The 16,744-nt window shown below is 38.9% G+C and overlaps 1 protein-coding gene across 4 annotated transcripts in view; it reads right to left on the reverse strand.

Moving 5' to 3' along the window:
• Positions 1-1,865: 1,865 nt before the first annotated feature.
• The window catches only part of GRIN2A (glutamate ionotropic receptor NMDA type subunit 2A), a 166,000-nt gene continuing 151,121 nt past the window's right edge, over positions 1,866-16,744 (reverse strand). For 2 of the 4 annotated variants that reach the window (XM_033073781.1, XM_033073782.2), the window contains 2 exons: positions 15,559-15,797; positions 1,866-14,017 (listed from right to left, as the gene is read on the reverse strand). In XM_033073781.1, coding sequence (XP_032929672.1) covers positions 12,227-14,017; positions 15,559-15,797 — 2,030 coding nt within the window. In that variant the 3' untranslated portion in view covers positions 1,866-12,226. The remainder of the gene's footprint in view (positions 14,018-15,558; positions 15,798-16,744) is intronic. The other 2 variants (XM_033073784.1, XM_033073783.1) reach the window with 2 other exon arrangements.

Here is a 16,744-nt window from a genome sequence, read left to right on the forward strand (position 1 = left end):
GGTGCCTGCTGAAGTGGGAGAAGCACAGCGTGACGGAGGACCACAGGATAGATCAATAATGCAATTTGTGGAAAGCATGGTTTGGTTCCTGTGTTGAAACAAATCTGCAAGGGGAAGCTAATGCTGTTTGTAAACTGCTGGAAGAAGCACAGAAACAAGCAGCTAGAAGGATCAGTGGGAAAACTTACCACAACAAGAAGGGTGAATCGTGTTTCTGTATATAGACATGAGCAGAGTTCAGCAGTTGGCCTTAGAACAGGTGTTTTTGAGTCCAAATTACAGGGAGAACCTTGTGTTGTTACCAGGTGCACTGCTCAGTTCGCTGGGAATGCTGCTGGCAGTGCCATGCACAATATGTCACACTTAAAAAGCTTCCATTTCCCAGTCACCACTTAAACTTTATTTTCTGTAGCAAGCAAAGTCTTAGAAGACTGGTAGTTGCCATAGCCACATCAGCAAAGACTCAAAAGAAGGATCTGGGGGAATGTGACTGTCTTTGAACCAGATCCCAAAGGGAATCAAAGCTGAGGCTGAGCTGACTCAGAGATGCACAGAGAATCAGCTCTGCTGGCAGTAATGCTGGGAGGAGCAGCCCTGATCCACACCAGCCTGGATACAAACACCATTATCACACAAAAACAACGATTCAAACTCAGATAATGATTCAGTAACTTGGGCACACCTCATGTTGTTTCATGAAATGGAGATGTTTAGATACAAATAAAGCAGGGTCCCTTTGAAAATAACCTTCTAGCAGAAGACCATAAGCCCAGCAGGCTTTTTCCTCATTAAAAACCTCATTAAGGATATAAGTCCAATTTTATATCTCTCATATTATCTATGTAGTCATGTTCATCTTAGGAACAAATAGATGGGACTGTTCTGCTGTGGGATATCCATGAGCCACCTTTCACCTCCATCATTATATTTACATTCAACACAAAGTACCTTTATCAAAAGGATACTTGGATTTTTATAACAACTTTCCTCCCATTGCCTCAAAGAACATTATTCTAATGCCAAAGGTTTGTTGATGCCCATTTTGCGGATTCAAAGTTTTAATTAGCTATGAGACATCATGGAAAATGGAGTCCTGTGGAGCCATTTCAGAGCACAGTGTCAACCTCACTTCTTTAGTTCCCATGGCCAGGCAAATGGTCAAACCTTAGAACTAATTTTAAGTGCTCCACTAAAACCTCTATTTTGATTTACATTTTGATTAACCAGAACATTAGACAAGTCCATGGGTACCAAAAGTCATAGCAGATGTGAGACATTGCTGGTGTTTCCTCAGCCCCTGCTTTGCTCTCTCCATCCTCACCTGGCTGAGCTCCACAGCTCCAGCTCTTCCCAGGGGTGCCATCATTCCTGGCAGGGCACCTCCTCCTCAGGCTGCATGCCGCTCCACAGGGGCCCAAAGAGCTCCTGCCTTTCTGTAGCCAAGGTCAGCTCCTCCTGCAGGCTCACCGTGCAGCTGGTGCCTCAGAACTGGGGAGGATGGGCTGGTGCCCCAGGTGCAGGGGCTCAGTCCTTCCCTGAGCTCCTCCTGCTGCCCCTGCTGAGGGAGCACCTCTCAAAGCATCATCCTCACAACAAAGGAATTCTGTTTAAGTTAATTGTCTCCATCCTCTTCGTGAATTAAATTAAATTGGGATCACCAAGCACATACTGTCAGCTTTAGCTTCAGGCTTCTTCACCTTTAGATAATTTCTAACAGCAAAGGATGTCTCAAAACATGTGGCTGTTAACACCCTTCAAATCACATCAGTGGCTAAGGAAAAAACAAATGGAAACCACCTTCGTAGGTGATGCTTCATCTTGTCCCATTTCACAGGGAAGACAGACAAGAATGATGCAGTTGTTCCTTTTCATATTAATTGGCAGAAATTATCTTTATTAGAAAAATGAATTTTCATATATTTACAATTTTTACATCATGTTATACTTGGCACATGTGTTCTTCCAAATAGTTATATACATTTCAGTACACACAGACATTCAAGTCCCCCATTCCCTTAATGTTTTTCTACATATTTAACAAAAAAAAAATGAACACAATACAATTTATAAGACAACCATAATAATTATATATTTCTCTATCATAAAAAGTTTGAAGCAAACATTTTTTTTTTTTTTAAGATATGTTTCAAAATATTTATACAGTATTAGCACTCAGTCATGCACTGGTTAGAATATGGTCAGGGTGAGCTGCAGTGAGGCAGGATGTGAACACAGGAGAGGTGTGGGAGTCCCAGCTCCTCCCTGCTGCACTGGGGGCTCGGGGGCAGCTCCAGCCCCCCAGGTGTCAGGAAAGGACAGAGGGTGACAGGAGCTGGGTGTTCTGAGGCACACAGCAGCTGAAACTGCGTGTGGTCAAATTCCTTTCACTTTGCTAAACCTAGCTAATAAAACAGGCAGTAATTGGAATGTCAAAACTAGATTTTAAATCTTCTCTTTTTCCCCAAACCCTTTTTTTTGAAGAATCCATTACACTGTGAATTTTATAATGAAATTCTGGATTCTCTAAAAAAATAAATATTTTATGGTTGATACCACTTCACCCATATTCTTTTATTTCTACTCTAACATCCTGATTTATTTCCCCAGGTGTTAAGAGCTCTTCAAATCTCTACTATTACCTGCTAGTAATTGGAAATCTGTGACTTACCCTTTGGTTTGAAGTATGACACTTTTGAGAGTGTTACAGCAAATTGCACTAGTAAATAACAGAAGTGATAGGCTTTTTAGTTTACTGTGTATGGAATTGAATGGCTCCAAGACTTCTGGTAAAATTTTAGTTTTTGGCATGCAAATTTCTTCTAGTGCAATGTAGGTTAGTGCTCTATGTAATTTATACAAACTATTACACCTGGAGTTTCTTTTCTTTTCCCCCATTAGAAAAAAATTCCAACTGTACTAGTAACTAATTGTCTTTGTGAAAAAACTCCTAAGTTAATATTGTGAATTCTCTTTTTCTTGGTTGCATTTAATTTTTCATAGTTCAACTGCAAATAACTTCTAATTAAACTCAGAACAACAATACATTACTTGAAACTATTAATAAATTATTGTATAACTTTTATCACAGCACTGGATTTCTGTCTTGCCCCTCATTCTCCCCAAAAACTTTATACATATACATATTTTTATATAGCTTATATATATGCACATGTATATGTACCAAATCTGATCTCGACAACACATTAAATTGACATTATTCAAGTAAACAGGTAAAAAAATGGTTTTCAAAGAGTAATCTGAGATTTTAAAATATTTCTGGTGGGTTTTGTTTAGCAGCACAGAAATATTAGTGTTTCATCTAAGCACACAAATATCCTTAAATAGGATGAAAGGAAGCACAAAATGCCCTTCAGATTTAGTGTGAATTTGAACCTGATGAATTAAAATCAACATTATTAACTCACAGGTGAAGTGTTTGCGAGACCCTGACATGTATGGATGCAAATTTTGCATAAAAATGGAGTGATGAGCTAAGAATCAGGTAGGAGCTTGCCTAACACCTTAATGAATTCTGTTTGTGCCTCCTGTTATCAGCAGGGAAGGCACGAGATCCACTGTGCATGTGGGTGTGAGGACACAGAAATCAGGCTGTTCTTCATCAGTGCTAAATGCATGTCTGGAGATCAGCAAGGCTATTCCAAAATATTATACCTGGTATCAAGTATAAACTGCTAACAGTTTGCACTGGTTTCCTTCCTAGCTGCACACAACTTTACATGATGCAATTTCCAAACCTTTGCAACATGAGGTTTTAAACGATAGGGATTTTAAAAATCTGAGCATGAACTGCACTAAGGATCTGCTCTCCCATCACTCCCTCACACACCTCTATTTAAGTCAAAAGGTGTTTTGTCCACCTTTGGAATCCAAACCTAGACCAGGTAGTAAAAAGCTAAGCAAAAATTTTCTTGAAACCAAGTTCTGCTTCAAAACACTTGCAGCAGTAGACAAAGTCTGACCCTACAGAATTTATTGTTTTTTGGTTAAGGTGGAAGCATTGGTAATTATACAACTTTCTCTTTCAAAAACAGCTCAGGAATTAGTTTCAACAAATTATTCCAAGGTATTTTTTTTTTAAGTTTTAGTTAGAGCAGCATAAATTTAGAAAAGAAGCCAAATACCACACTCATTCCTCAGTGGAAATCTTCACATCACCAGTACTAGCAAGCACAAAAGCCTGTGCATGGAGAGAAGTGATTGTGGCCTTACCCACCACTAAATCCTGCCTGGCATGCAAAACCCATTTTGGAGCCTGCATGGGAGAACTCACAGGCAGCCCTGGTGCACACACCAGCAGCTCCTCCCTGGGAGTTCTGCTCTGGAGGATCCTTCCTCAGCTGCCCCAAGGACGGGTTTAAGGACCAGATGTGGATGACATGAGCTGAGTTCAAGGTCAGTCACCAGGCAGTACAGCCCTCTGGCCAAGATTTTTAACCAGCATAAAAAGCCATCCCTTTCCTATGGCTTGGTTATTACAGCAAGCATCAATTCCAGCTCTTTGTACAGGAACTCTGAATGTTTCCATGTGTCCTAGCACAGAGCAACCTGACCCAAACGAGTCCTTTAGCCCCTTCTGTACCCACTGTCAAACTCTACAATAAATGCTGCTGGAGGATTTGCAGATATGGGAGGTTTGGAAAGGAGAAACCACTCAAAATCAAGTAGTGCTGAAATGTGTCCCACGGCGTCAGGAGATTACTCACACATGACTGGGTTGGAAGGTGTATGCACGCACGCCTGTGTATACTGTATATATATTTAGGTTAAAAACTATTAATAAACAGCATCTTATGGTATTTGGTAATTAAAATATCAGGCTTGTGTCATTCAAAATAGTGCAACCTACATAGCAATATACAGGAAAATTAAACACATCGTTCCTATTACCATTAATATGCTTGTGCATATCAAGATTACAGGATACCCTTTTCCATAGGATTAACCATTTGCATATTTAATTGTATTCTTTGGCCCATTTTCCTGTGAAACCTCGTATGAAAAAGTAAAGACTTTGGCTTTAAAAGAAAAAGAAAACGCACACTTTTTCAGTTACTTTCAGAAATGTAAGTAGAATTCAAATTATTTTAGTTAAAAATTATCATCTCCTCCAGAAACTGCAGACCCTGTCACAACCTCCCCCCACCCCATTCATGTGGCTAATTATGAACCTTCAATTTCTTTTTGTTGTCACTTTTGAAGATCATTTACACTTCTACTGTTGCACAGCACATCCTCCAAAAGTGTTCTGGACTCCTCTGATCTGGTCCCAGCTGGGAACAAGGAAGGTCCCCGTCCCCAGGAGCGTGGAAAGGCAGAGCAGCCTCGTCACTGCATCACTACGAGTCCAAGTTCAGGGTTTGCCATGTGAGACAGAAGCCAAAATACATTCCCAAAAAGGTTTCTGCCATTAAATACCATTATTAACGGGTTCAGGGAAAAAATCATCAGACAAAAGAATGCTGTAGTAATGAAGTAACACAAATCTCTTCAAAGCGGTTATTCTTACGTACTGCAATGCACAAAATAAATTTTAAAATGTAATCTCATAATGCATTTGCTGAGAAAAACATATCACTTCTTCTAATAGTACCAGAAGTGCAAAACAAGTCATTCTCCATTAAAATTTCATGTCATTGTAAATATTACCATTTTCCCCCATTAAAGCTTAGTACCATTTCTGAGAAGTGAGGAAACTTTCATCAATTCCCAAGCAAAGTATCATCTCACTTGGAACTTTACAGTGCACTGAATAAGTATCACAATATTTATTAGTATTTATTTTCACAGTTTTCTAACGTGCACAGAAATATAATTTTTGAAATATATTAGTGAAAACAAATACAAAAGGGAAAGGACAAAACATCTAGTAGTATAACTGCTTATCACCACTACTTTTTAAGAGTTGGAGAGTTGAAACCATCTCTCTTTTAAATATGTAATACTATATTTAGTGTGGTTATCTATTAATAAAGGTATTGCATGACAATGTTACAGCATGGCTATATTCTCTACTAATTTAGCCTTGTTTCCAATACAGGTAAAGTATTAAGCAAAAAGAGTAAAAATTGTCATTTAAGAGCAAAACAACAAAAATCTGGTAAATAGTGAGGTAACTTACTTATATTATTTCTGGTTCTTAAATTATAGATATGACAAAATCAGCAGTGGATTCTTAGAATGGCAGAAATTAAAAATAAAAAAAATTTTAAAAACCAAAAAAAACCAAAACATTTTCAACCATGGCAGATACATTCTGCAGTATGGAATAAAAAGCTCATGATCCCATGAGGAGAACCAAGTGCATTTTCACTGCATTGCAGGTGATGCACACCTGCACTCCTGCCTTCCAAAGCTGCAGGACTTTGGAAGAGCAAGTATTCTTAGAGCACATACTCTTTACACAGGTCAAGAGAAGCAGGGGGAAAAAAAAAAAGTTAAAGCTTGAGTGAGGGAAATAAATGAAGAGCTTATTTACAGAGAGTGCAGGGAGCCACCCCAGCAGGGCAGGAGAAGCAGGGCAGGATCGCAGCTCCCTTTGGGTCAGGCACAGACACCGGGAGCACAGGCAGCACCTCCCCTGTGACAGACACGGCCATGGGAGCAGCTCCACAAGGACAGCTGAGGAACTGACAGCTCACACCATGTACAGGATGGGACATCAGACAGAGACTCTGCATGAGCAGAAACACGTAAGAGACAGGACGGTGGTGAGGCTAGTCCCATTTAACCACAGCTTCACAGTGACTCCAGCCAGAGCACACACAGCTTTCTTCTGTCACACCAGGTCCTGTCTGTACTTGGATCCATCACAAATACACAGCTGTGATTAAACTGAGCTCCCTCAAATGCTGACATGCTGCTAACACATTTAAATAGGACAGTACAGGTGAGTTTGGGCAGGGAAATGGTTTGTATTGTAAGTCACACTTGGAAAGGCCTTTATGTTCTTTCAGAAGTTCCCTCAGTACCGCTAAGTTTGAAAGGCTCAGCTCTCAACAGAAAGGAAGATTAGATTAACAAAAATAAAAAAACCCCAAAACATTGCTGAGAAAATAATTTAAGTCTATTCCTGGAAGACTGTTTTTATGTTGCAAACCAGACTGTCCTACACAGGAAAGGGATCTGCTTTGAAAGGACTTTGAGCTAAGATAGGACCAGAGCTGGGAAAGTTTAGCAAGGGAAGGTATGACACTCATTTTGAAAGAAGCACACAATGTGATGATTAACACTTGACACAATCTAGCCAAGCCACAGGATAGTTATTCTTTTATATTAAGTAGGAGATAATTTTTTCAATAAAGTTCTGTTTTCACTAGGTTTTATATATCAAACATCTCAAATTCAGTGTAAAGCAACAAAAAAAATTCATCTCTTGAATTCTTCCTAAATCCAGGCAGATTCTCAGACCCTTAGATCTGTGAAACAATTTCTGTTCTACATTGACAAACCCAGCAAGGGAGGGAAGAGTACCAAAATCTTCCCCATCACTAAGGTGCATATGCTACACTGCAGAAATATGAAAATAGCAAGTTATTCCATAAGGAATAGATCCTGACACTTTTCTCCTGTGCTGGTATAAAGCAAATTATTATCCCATCTATGCAGGGGGTACTGCAAACCCCACAAAAACCCCTATTTGCATGAGCACAGGAACCAGTGATACCTCCAAGGCTGAACCTGGCACTCACTTGCAGATTTACCTGGCAGATTTTTGAGGCTGGGGATAAACTGACCATTGCTTTTCTAAGCCCACCTACCTGAGATGTCTGAGTTAGAGTCTATACTTTTTAAAAAATCAACAGAGGCAATAAATTTCTGGGCACATTCCCCACATAACTGCTCCAGAGCCTTCAGTCCTCTGAACTTCCATCCAGAAGGAGCTTGCTTTCTCTTGCTTTCTCTTGCTTTCTCTCTCTCCCCTCACTGGTAACAGAAAGAGCTTAGCCTTCCAGCACAGAACCCCAAAGTTACTCACACAGCTCTAGCCTTTGCTACCTTTAAAACTGTAAAAAAATATATGCTTTCATCAGGAAAAATAAACCACACCTGATTTCCCTAGTGAGCCTTATTTCACCTCTTAAGTGTTCCTGAAAGACCATAAAGAGACATGTATTTATGAGATGCTGCCAAAACACAGTGAGCTGGCGGTGATTTCATTTCTGTTTGTCCACAGCACTCTTTTTCCTAACCAAGCTTCTTAGATAGCAGAGTAATGACTTCTGAGTAAAAGCTGCAAAAACATTAAATTAAATTTTCCAGAAATGCAAAATCTCTTAATTTTCCTTAATTTTATCTTACATATTAAAATATTTTATTTCCATGCTTTTAAATTAGGGGGTGGCTACACTGTTCTAAGAAACACAAGCAGAACACAAAATCTATTTGAGAGAAAAAAGGAAAAATTACTGTGGCGAAAAGGGAAAGACAAAAACATGAAGAAATTCTACAATATCTTTAAAAGAGGAAAAAAAGCAAGAGGCAGGTATGTCTATGTAGCTGTTTTTACCTCCATGTACCTACTGCATTCCTCAGCAATTCAATATCCTGCCTCCACAAAAGGTGTCGTCCAGGAGCAGTGTTACACTACAGGACATGCTACCAAGAATGGCCCATATCATTTACAGCCTGATTCAGTTCCAGCTGGAGTCACAGGAAATCTTGGTGATAGGAATGACCAACAAACTGCTAGAGCTGTAATCAGGAAAATGTAACAAGTCACCAGCACCATCCAGAAAGGTACAGAAAGGATGGCCACTTATGCAGGAAGATTCTTTTCTCCTCTTCAAGTATAGCAGCAGCTAGAGTGAGAGAGAGGGAAATACAGAAAGTCTTGATCTCAGTTTAATTGAAAGTCAGTGCAAATATATCAACAAAGCTCAGGCAAAATTCAGAATTCCACGCGCTCTACGGCTGAGCCCCACAAGCTGTGGCTTGTGGCTCTGTTGAAGAATTTTCTTCAACTTCTCAGCTGCTTCTTCTTTACACGAGCACATCTGCAAGCACATGGCAACTGCCCACAGCCCTGCCTCAGCTCTCCTTCCCCCTTGCTCGACTCGGATTTATGCCAAAATCAAAACAAGTGCATGCAGACTCTTACTCCCTCTGCTTTCAGTATCTGGTGGGGATTTTTTCCCTCTTTAAGGAAGCATCTTATATTTCCATGTGAACAACTGCTGTGCAACATTATCAAGTCTTCCCTCAGTCTCGCTATTTTGGTTTAGGGCAGGTGGTTGTATTGCATATTGCAGATAATATTAATAATAAATCTCTACGGTCACCAGAAATCTGCTCAAAACAGGAAAAGCAAACACTGCAATATATTTTGTTGTAGCTAATTTGCTTGTACATTTCACAGAAAGATAAATCCACCTGGGTTGAGGATGTTTACAACTGAATTTCAAGAGAGAAAATGTAAATGGGAATTTTTCTTTCCCCCAACTTCACATATAGTACTTGTATAAATATTGAATAATGTGTGTCTGGTTAGATAGAGATGAGGATACAAAAGACTTGGAGCAATCAACAAATACTTGAGAGCTTTATGATGATGTGAAAGACAAGAGCCACCACTGAGTTTTATGATTTACTTGGTAAAATGCTCAACAACTTCCATGGCAGGATTTGACATCAGCAAATATCATATCTGCTGAAACACACCAGATAGTTCAAAACACTTCAGATTTTAGTTAAAATACCATAATTTGGATTGGATATTAAAATTTGCCTGAAATATTTTTGTTATAGTCATTACAACAATACGCCTTCAGTGCATTTGCCTTCCTGTAGACTCAAGAGCAAAGCATATGTGTGTTTTTGGGAAAAGGTCAGGGTTCATGACAAGTAGTGTTCATCCCACAGACATCCTAAGCCTGCTTAGCTCACAAAACTCTTCCTAAGAAATTTGACTCTCTCTAAGGGCAGGTAAGGAATTTCTGTTTATAAAAACTCCCTCCAGTGAGGGACCAGAAAGCATCCCATGTGAATCAGGGCCAATAATTATGACCAAATATTGAATAAAGAATACCCAGAACATATTTTTACCTGAACAGCATAGAGATACCCATAGATATGCTTTCTGGTCATACTTATAATAAAGTATACTCAGATTTTTGGAAGCTGGAAAGAGACTTGGAAGCCCAAATCTCATTACATTTCATTCCTTAAAAAATATCATCCTTCACCATCATGGTGAAGGTACAAATACATTTGCAAATACCAACAACTCATTCTGGACTTCGATAGTCAAAGTCATTTTAAATCTGTTCAATTAAAAAAAAATCTGTAAACAAAATTCTAGAAGTTTTATTTTGACTACCCCTACACATCACTTATATTATCTCCCAGTTGCAACTCTGCTCTGCAGTATGCTGTTCTAAATTAAACACCTTGCATTCTGCACCTCTGGCATGCAGATGCTTCAATTACAGCTGACAGGCACGATTCTGCTGAAAAGAGTTTCAGTTTAGAGAAAAGTTAGGGTAATATTCACATTTTCCAATTCACAGTGGTAATGGTTTCCCTGCTCACTGTTCTTCAGTGAAATGGAGGGAATAATGCTTAAATAATCTAAATTTCCTCTACACAAAAGTCCTAAAGCAATTCTCAGAGTAGCAGGAAAATGGGAGAGCACCACCTCTGGAACACTTTCAGTAGTTAGATGTATTAACAATTATATTTACTTCTTTAATTGACATTAAATTTACAGCTGTTCACTCTTCTGAAAGGCTTCCTCTCTTCCCTTTCCTGCTCCCTTATGGTTAAAATCTAGTGGGTTTTTTTCTTCCAGTGAGGGGTAAGGAGGGGTGTGTAGAAGACATTGTAGAAGACATTTGTGAAATAATCTGATTGACATCTATAGAAGGAAAAGTCAGATAACAATACATCCCTGTTAGGTGAATACCTTTGGGTATCAGTAAGTGATAACAAAGATACTGTTTCTTAGTTACATGTGCATATATTCACTTTATAGAACAGACTTGATTGGAGAAGTTAGAAAAATGGTCTGATGCTCAACAAATATGCACAATACTGTGGAAGGAAGAAGTCCTTCCAAAGGTGTTAATCCTTCTCTGTGTATGCAAATAAATGGTACCATGCTCCTCACTGATCACACTGAACTTATGGCTGTTGGTGTTTGATACTGTATTAACAGCTTTAATACTATTAATATACAATTAATTAGTTGTCACTAATACACTATGAACAAAGAACTACAGTGGGTTGGGATTTGGTTTGGGAAGTGAAAGAATAAAAGAAATACTATACAGCCCTGAGTAATTACCAGTAAGGGGCAAATGCAAACTTACGTACACATTAGGCCTCAAGGTTACTAATAAAGTCCACAGCTCCATAGTAAGTGCCATATAGTGATATCTAAAAATATATACTCTGGATTAGGCAGCTGCGAAATTTCTGACAAGATTACTGCAAACTTTTCAATGAGCTTACTTGGTAATGGTAAGTGCATGTGCAATATAAGAAAAGCATTTGTACATGAACATTAACCAATTTCCATGGGGCTTCCTTTTGGTACACAGCAGTTCACATGTTTGAGGTTACTGCCTTCCCATCTACTGTCTGTCAGTCTAGAAGGAACATACTAATTTTGTGCTAACACACTGTATTTTACTTATTAAGGTCCAGGGGTTTGGGGGTTTTTAAAATTACTATTTGGCTTTGAAAATGATTATGATAAGCTAAAATATATTTTTGGAAGTCTTAGCTTTCTGTTCTCTTTTAGAGTCTTACTTTTTAATCTGTGCAAATACATCCCTATTTCTTGTTGTCTGTGTCATACTACATGCATACCATATTGCTTATCCAGTACTAGAAAATCATTAAACATTTCTAAGGACAAAAGTACATTGAATGATACTTAGCAACATAAATTAGAATAACCGAAATAGTAAAATAATTAGGTACAAAACAGCATAGTTGCCAACATATATTGGGGCTATTTCAGTACAACTTGCCATTTATATATAAAGCATACATAAATGGCTATTTTTTTTTTCCTTTTCAACAAGACATATTTTAAAAGGATAGTTCAGAGCATACCAGTTTACCTATTCATGTACAAAAGTACATTGGGAAAGGGAGAGGTTTACGTATCATTTACCAGAGCAGGATACTCTTAAAGGAAAAATTCTCCCTCTAAGATGGTGGCAACTATTCTTTCCCTATAGATAAAGTGTTCATGGAAAATTTAAACATCTGATTCAATGCTAGGCCTTTTCTTATACACACGTGTATTGCTACAGGAATTTAAAACCCTTGGAGTTGAGTACAAGCTATTCCTATTTGCAACGTAAGGCAAAACATGCTCTGAAATGTACATGTCATTATGGATCCGACCATCCCTGGAAGAGTATGATGCTGTAGACTGTATGGATGACCTTAAATAATTATCATTTCTTCCTCTTGTTGGCAATGAATGTTTATAGAGATCAGCTGGACCTCGCCTAAGGGATAAATGCTGGTCATCACGATAGGAGTGCAGGAAAGGGTTATCATCCGAGTGAACAGCATACAGCGACTTGCTCCGCTTGCTGTCCTCCAGAGCATGAGTTAAAAGTGAGGCCTTGTTGCTCAACAGTTTGCTTGAGGGAACACTAAACATGCTTGCATATGGACTACTTTGAAGAAATTTCTCTCTTTCTTTCAAGCTTATACTACGAGAAGGTCTTCCAATATCAATTTCCCTGGACTTATCAGCGATATTATCATAAGAGTGTTGCCTGCTAATCTTCAGTTTATTCTTTTTATGATATTGCAGAGCACTACTTTGTGACCAAGTACGCTCATATATTTCTTCAGGAAGTGATAAGTTCGTTGTATCCTGCAGCATCTGATCTTCCTCAATGTCATAGAGGTTCCCCATCCGCAAGCACGCATCGCATTTATAGGGAGATCTGGTGGAGTAGTGCCCCGCGTACGTGGGCATGTTGGAGAGACAGCTCCTGCAGTGGGTGGAATTCTGTCTGTACCTATCATTCATATCACCTAGGGAAGCATTTTTTTCTTTGAGAGTGTAGTGCTTTGCATAAAGTTTATACTGGTCATTATTTGGAAGACTGTCTTCATTCTGTGATGGAGTCCTGTTAGCTTGTTCGGCTTTCCTGTAGTTGTCGTTGTGATCTTGGTAAACATCAGGAAGCTCTACCGGTTCTGGAAGGACAATGTTTTCGATGTACTGAGGTGTGTCCAAGCGGAATCCTGGCTCCTTGTCAGCATCAATCGTGTAGATTTTATCCCGTGGAGAGCCCTGTTTGGTTTTCAGATATGTCAGTTCCACATCACTACAGTCTTTTGGGTATTTTGATGCTACTGTCCTTTTTTTAAAATTGTCCTTGGTTTTGTGGTGCTTGTTGTTGTTTTCAGCTTCCATGTGGCAAGTAGCTCTGCTTGATGTCTCTGATACATCTGAATGGACAATCTCTTCAGGAAGGTATCTTTGGCTTTTCAATGAAAGCTGCCTGTTTTCCTCTGACCCATTTTCTCTCTGGGATCCTTGCCCCTGACGTACAGAATCTTGGCGTAAAGATTCAACAGATTTCATCCAAAGCTGCCTGGGTCTGGAGTTCACTTTTGCTTCTGTTGTTACTGCAACCTCTACTGTATTTGGATTGGATTCATTCAGTGTGAGAGGATGCTGCCCTTGGAAAACATAGTTGTTCAGATTGTCTTTGTGTCGATTGCCAGGAAGTGTCTGCAGTTCACTTATGTTGTCACCAAAGAAGTTGTCCTTTGTCTGAAAGGACCTGTTATCAGAAAATATCAAGTTTCCCTTATCCATGACCATGTCCATAATTAAAGAACCCCTCTGAATAAAATCAGCTGTTCTTTTGGGGGATTCAATTCTTGAAGGATTGATGTTGGTCATGTTTTTCGCTGTTCGCAGCAGTTTTAACATGTTGGTTTGTGAATTGGTCAAAGAAAAGTCAGGAGACTTCTTTTTCTCTTCAATGTGTACTCCATGAATGCAACTGTAAATACCCTATAATATGAATAACATAAAGCAAGTTAAATCACTAGCTATAAATTTTTTAAACTTCCATTTTAGTAGTAATTAGCAATAAAGAAAAATTAAACATTTCTTATCTAATTACTGGAAAGATTAAAAGTACATCTCTAACTTTTTATCATTTCCTTGCATTGAAATGGAGGAATCTTTTCTGCTATATCTGTTGGAACTACAAAGGAGAAAAACTCCAGTATTTCACAAACCAGTGGTCTGTCATGGCTTCCCCAGTTTATTCCAGAATACAAGATTAGAAGGTACCCCAAAGGGTCACAAAATGAAACTAACCTTCACTAACAGATACTCTTTTATTGTAAACCACTGATTAAGTTTCCTCTCTAAACAAGCCTGTAGTGGTACTATACTATTGGAGATTAAGGTACTCTTCACCTGTACTGAAATAAAAAGGCTTCTAGTCATCATATTTTAGCTTTTCTGATCCCTACTCCAGTACATATAAAAAAACCCAGCTCTTTGAAAAGCTGAATCTGAGTTAATTTTGAGCAAAAGGCTGAAGTCCATTTTCTCACTTCAACCTCTTTGGTCACTCCTGTGAGCCCAACTAACATTTCCAACCCTGTGAACTAGCAATTCTCAGACATTTACCTTTGACAGAAGCACTTCTTTCCCCCTGCATTTCTTAGCAGAATTTAATATAAAAAAAGGCCAGAAATACAAGGTTCAAATATAAAAAGTGGAGGTTAAGGTGCATAAGGTTTCTAGACAATCCCCAACAGGGTAATGCAGACTATTTTTAATGCAGCTCCAAAATGGTCCAATCTACTCAACAGGGTAATTGCAGCAGCACATTTTAAAGCAATTAGCCATTTTAGTATCATTTTCAGTTCTCCTCAGCTATATAAAAAATCCAGAAAAATCAATTACCTAAAGAAAGTTCTATCTGTTTTAAAAATATATAAAGAAACAATCCAACTGATTTGTTAAAAATAGAAGAATAAGCCCTCATTTCTGTTTCTTTTTTTTTTTTTACAATTATCAATTATCATTAAAACCTGCCTTAGTGTCTAATCAGACATAAATGATACCTGTGTTTGACCTTTTCTCATACAGTTTATTCAAGTTTGCTATCAAGAAAAGCTTACAAAAATATCCATTGTATTTTTATAACTTAAAATTTTCTTGCTTAAGAAATGCACAAAGCTGAGAGCTAATGTCTCTTATAAAATTAGTATTTATTTTGTTTGGATTTTTAATGTGGAAATGAATTAATTTCCTGCATGTACCATTTCTTCACTGAAATTTCCCCTTACTATATTTGTTTTCAGCATTTGATTACTGATTATCCTGGCATATGATAATTCATACCCTAAACAGTCCAATGGATTCAGACTTTCCAAAGACTGCAAGTACATCCAAAGACTACTCCAGAGCACCACAGTGCTGTTCTAACACGTATTTTAAATATCCAGGTGGGAATAAAAGGAAGGATAACGTTTTAGGGAGGCAGTGTTTATTCTTTCTGTTGCCTAAAGGGGGAAAATGGAAGCAATACTGACCCTGCTGATGGAGAACAGCAATCCCGGCCTATCTGAGCAGACTCCAGTGAAGCAGAATCTCAGTTTCCAGTAAAATAGGTGCTCCCAGACAAAGGTTATTAAGCTGAGTGCCATGGCTGCTGCAAGCATATAAAACACTCCTGCCATGTTGTCGATGTCCAGCTGGCTGCTCATGACCTCATTCTTCTCGTTGTGACAAATACCAGTCAGCCACAGGGTTTCTAACTCTTCCATTTCCCCTAGGGAGAGCAAGGAGTCAAGCCAGTTAAAATGCAAAAATCACTGCTCACAGTATTTGAAAGTCTTTGCAAGTTTAAAAATACAGCACTATTTAATGCTTCATTCGTGGAGCACTGCAGACCAGCAGTTGCAAATATAGCAGATTTCAACTCACAGCACCCTAGTTTCAGATGTCCTCAGATTTCATAAATTACGTGGGAAGCTGGATGCTCTAGAAAGCAGGATCTGTGGTTTAGAGAGAACTTTCTTCTGCTTGCTGTAACTATTAGCACTTGTTATAGAGAGTGGAATGAGTTAGTAAAGAGCTGGGACAGAGGCAACTCATCAGAGAAGCATCCTGACACTCAACCAGACCCTTTCATGCCCCCTCCTCCCCACTGCCCTACACTTGTACCTCCCTGATCCACTCTGACCCCTCCCTTTGGCCCCTCCCTTTAACATCCCAAGACAGATTTCACAAATTCTTGCAATTCTTTTAGAATGTGCCATGAGAAGTTTGTTCTTTTCCATCTGATCCATGATAACCTTACTTCTTTTCAAATGAGCTGCAATGCTGTTTGCTGAGGCTCTCCTGAGACATCTGGTCTCTGCATTCATCTCTGGTATCTACTCCCTTTTGCTGCTGCCATCCCAACTTCCTGGGCAGCAACACAAACACAAACAGCCTCACCATGTGCCTGAAATGGAGCATTCCTGGTTCTGGCTGTGCCACATCCTTACTGCCATTAAAACACTTCATTTACTTAAAGCTAATGAAGCAAATCTGCTCCCTTCCTCTCTTGTGTATTCTTAACTTTGAATACATACTTCACAGATGAGATTTGGCCTCAGATGGACACTGACACCTAGCAGTGGTTGCTGCTGCCAGCATGGACAGAGATGGGGAAGAAACGGCAATTGTTCCTGCCAACATTTTTTTTATTATTATTTTGCATGATCTACTAAT

Source organism: Catharus ustulatus, chromosome 16, assembly GCF_009819885.2.
Source record: "Catharus ustulatus isolate bCatUst1 chromosome 16, bCatUst1.pri.v2, whole genome shotgun sequence".
Taxonomy (NCBI): domain Eukaryota; kingdom Metazoa; phylum Chordata; class Aves; order Passeriformes; family Turdidae; genus Catharus; species Catharus ustulatus.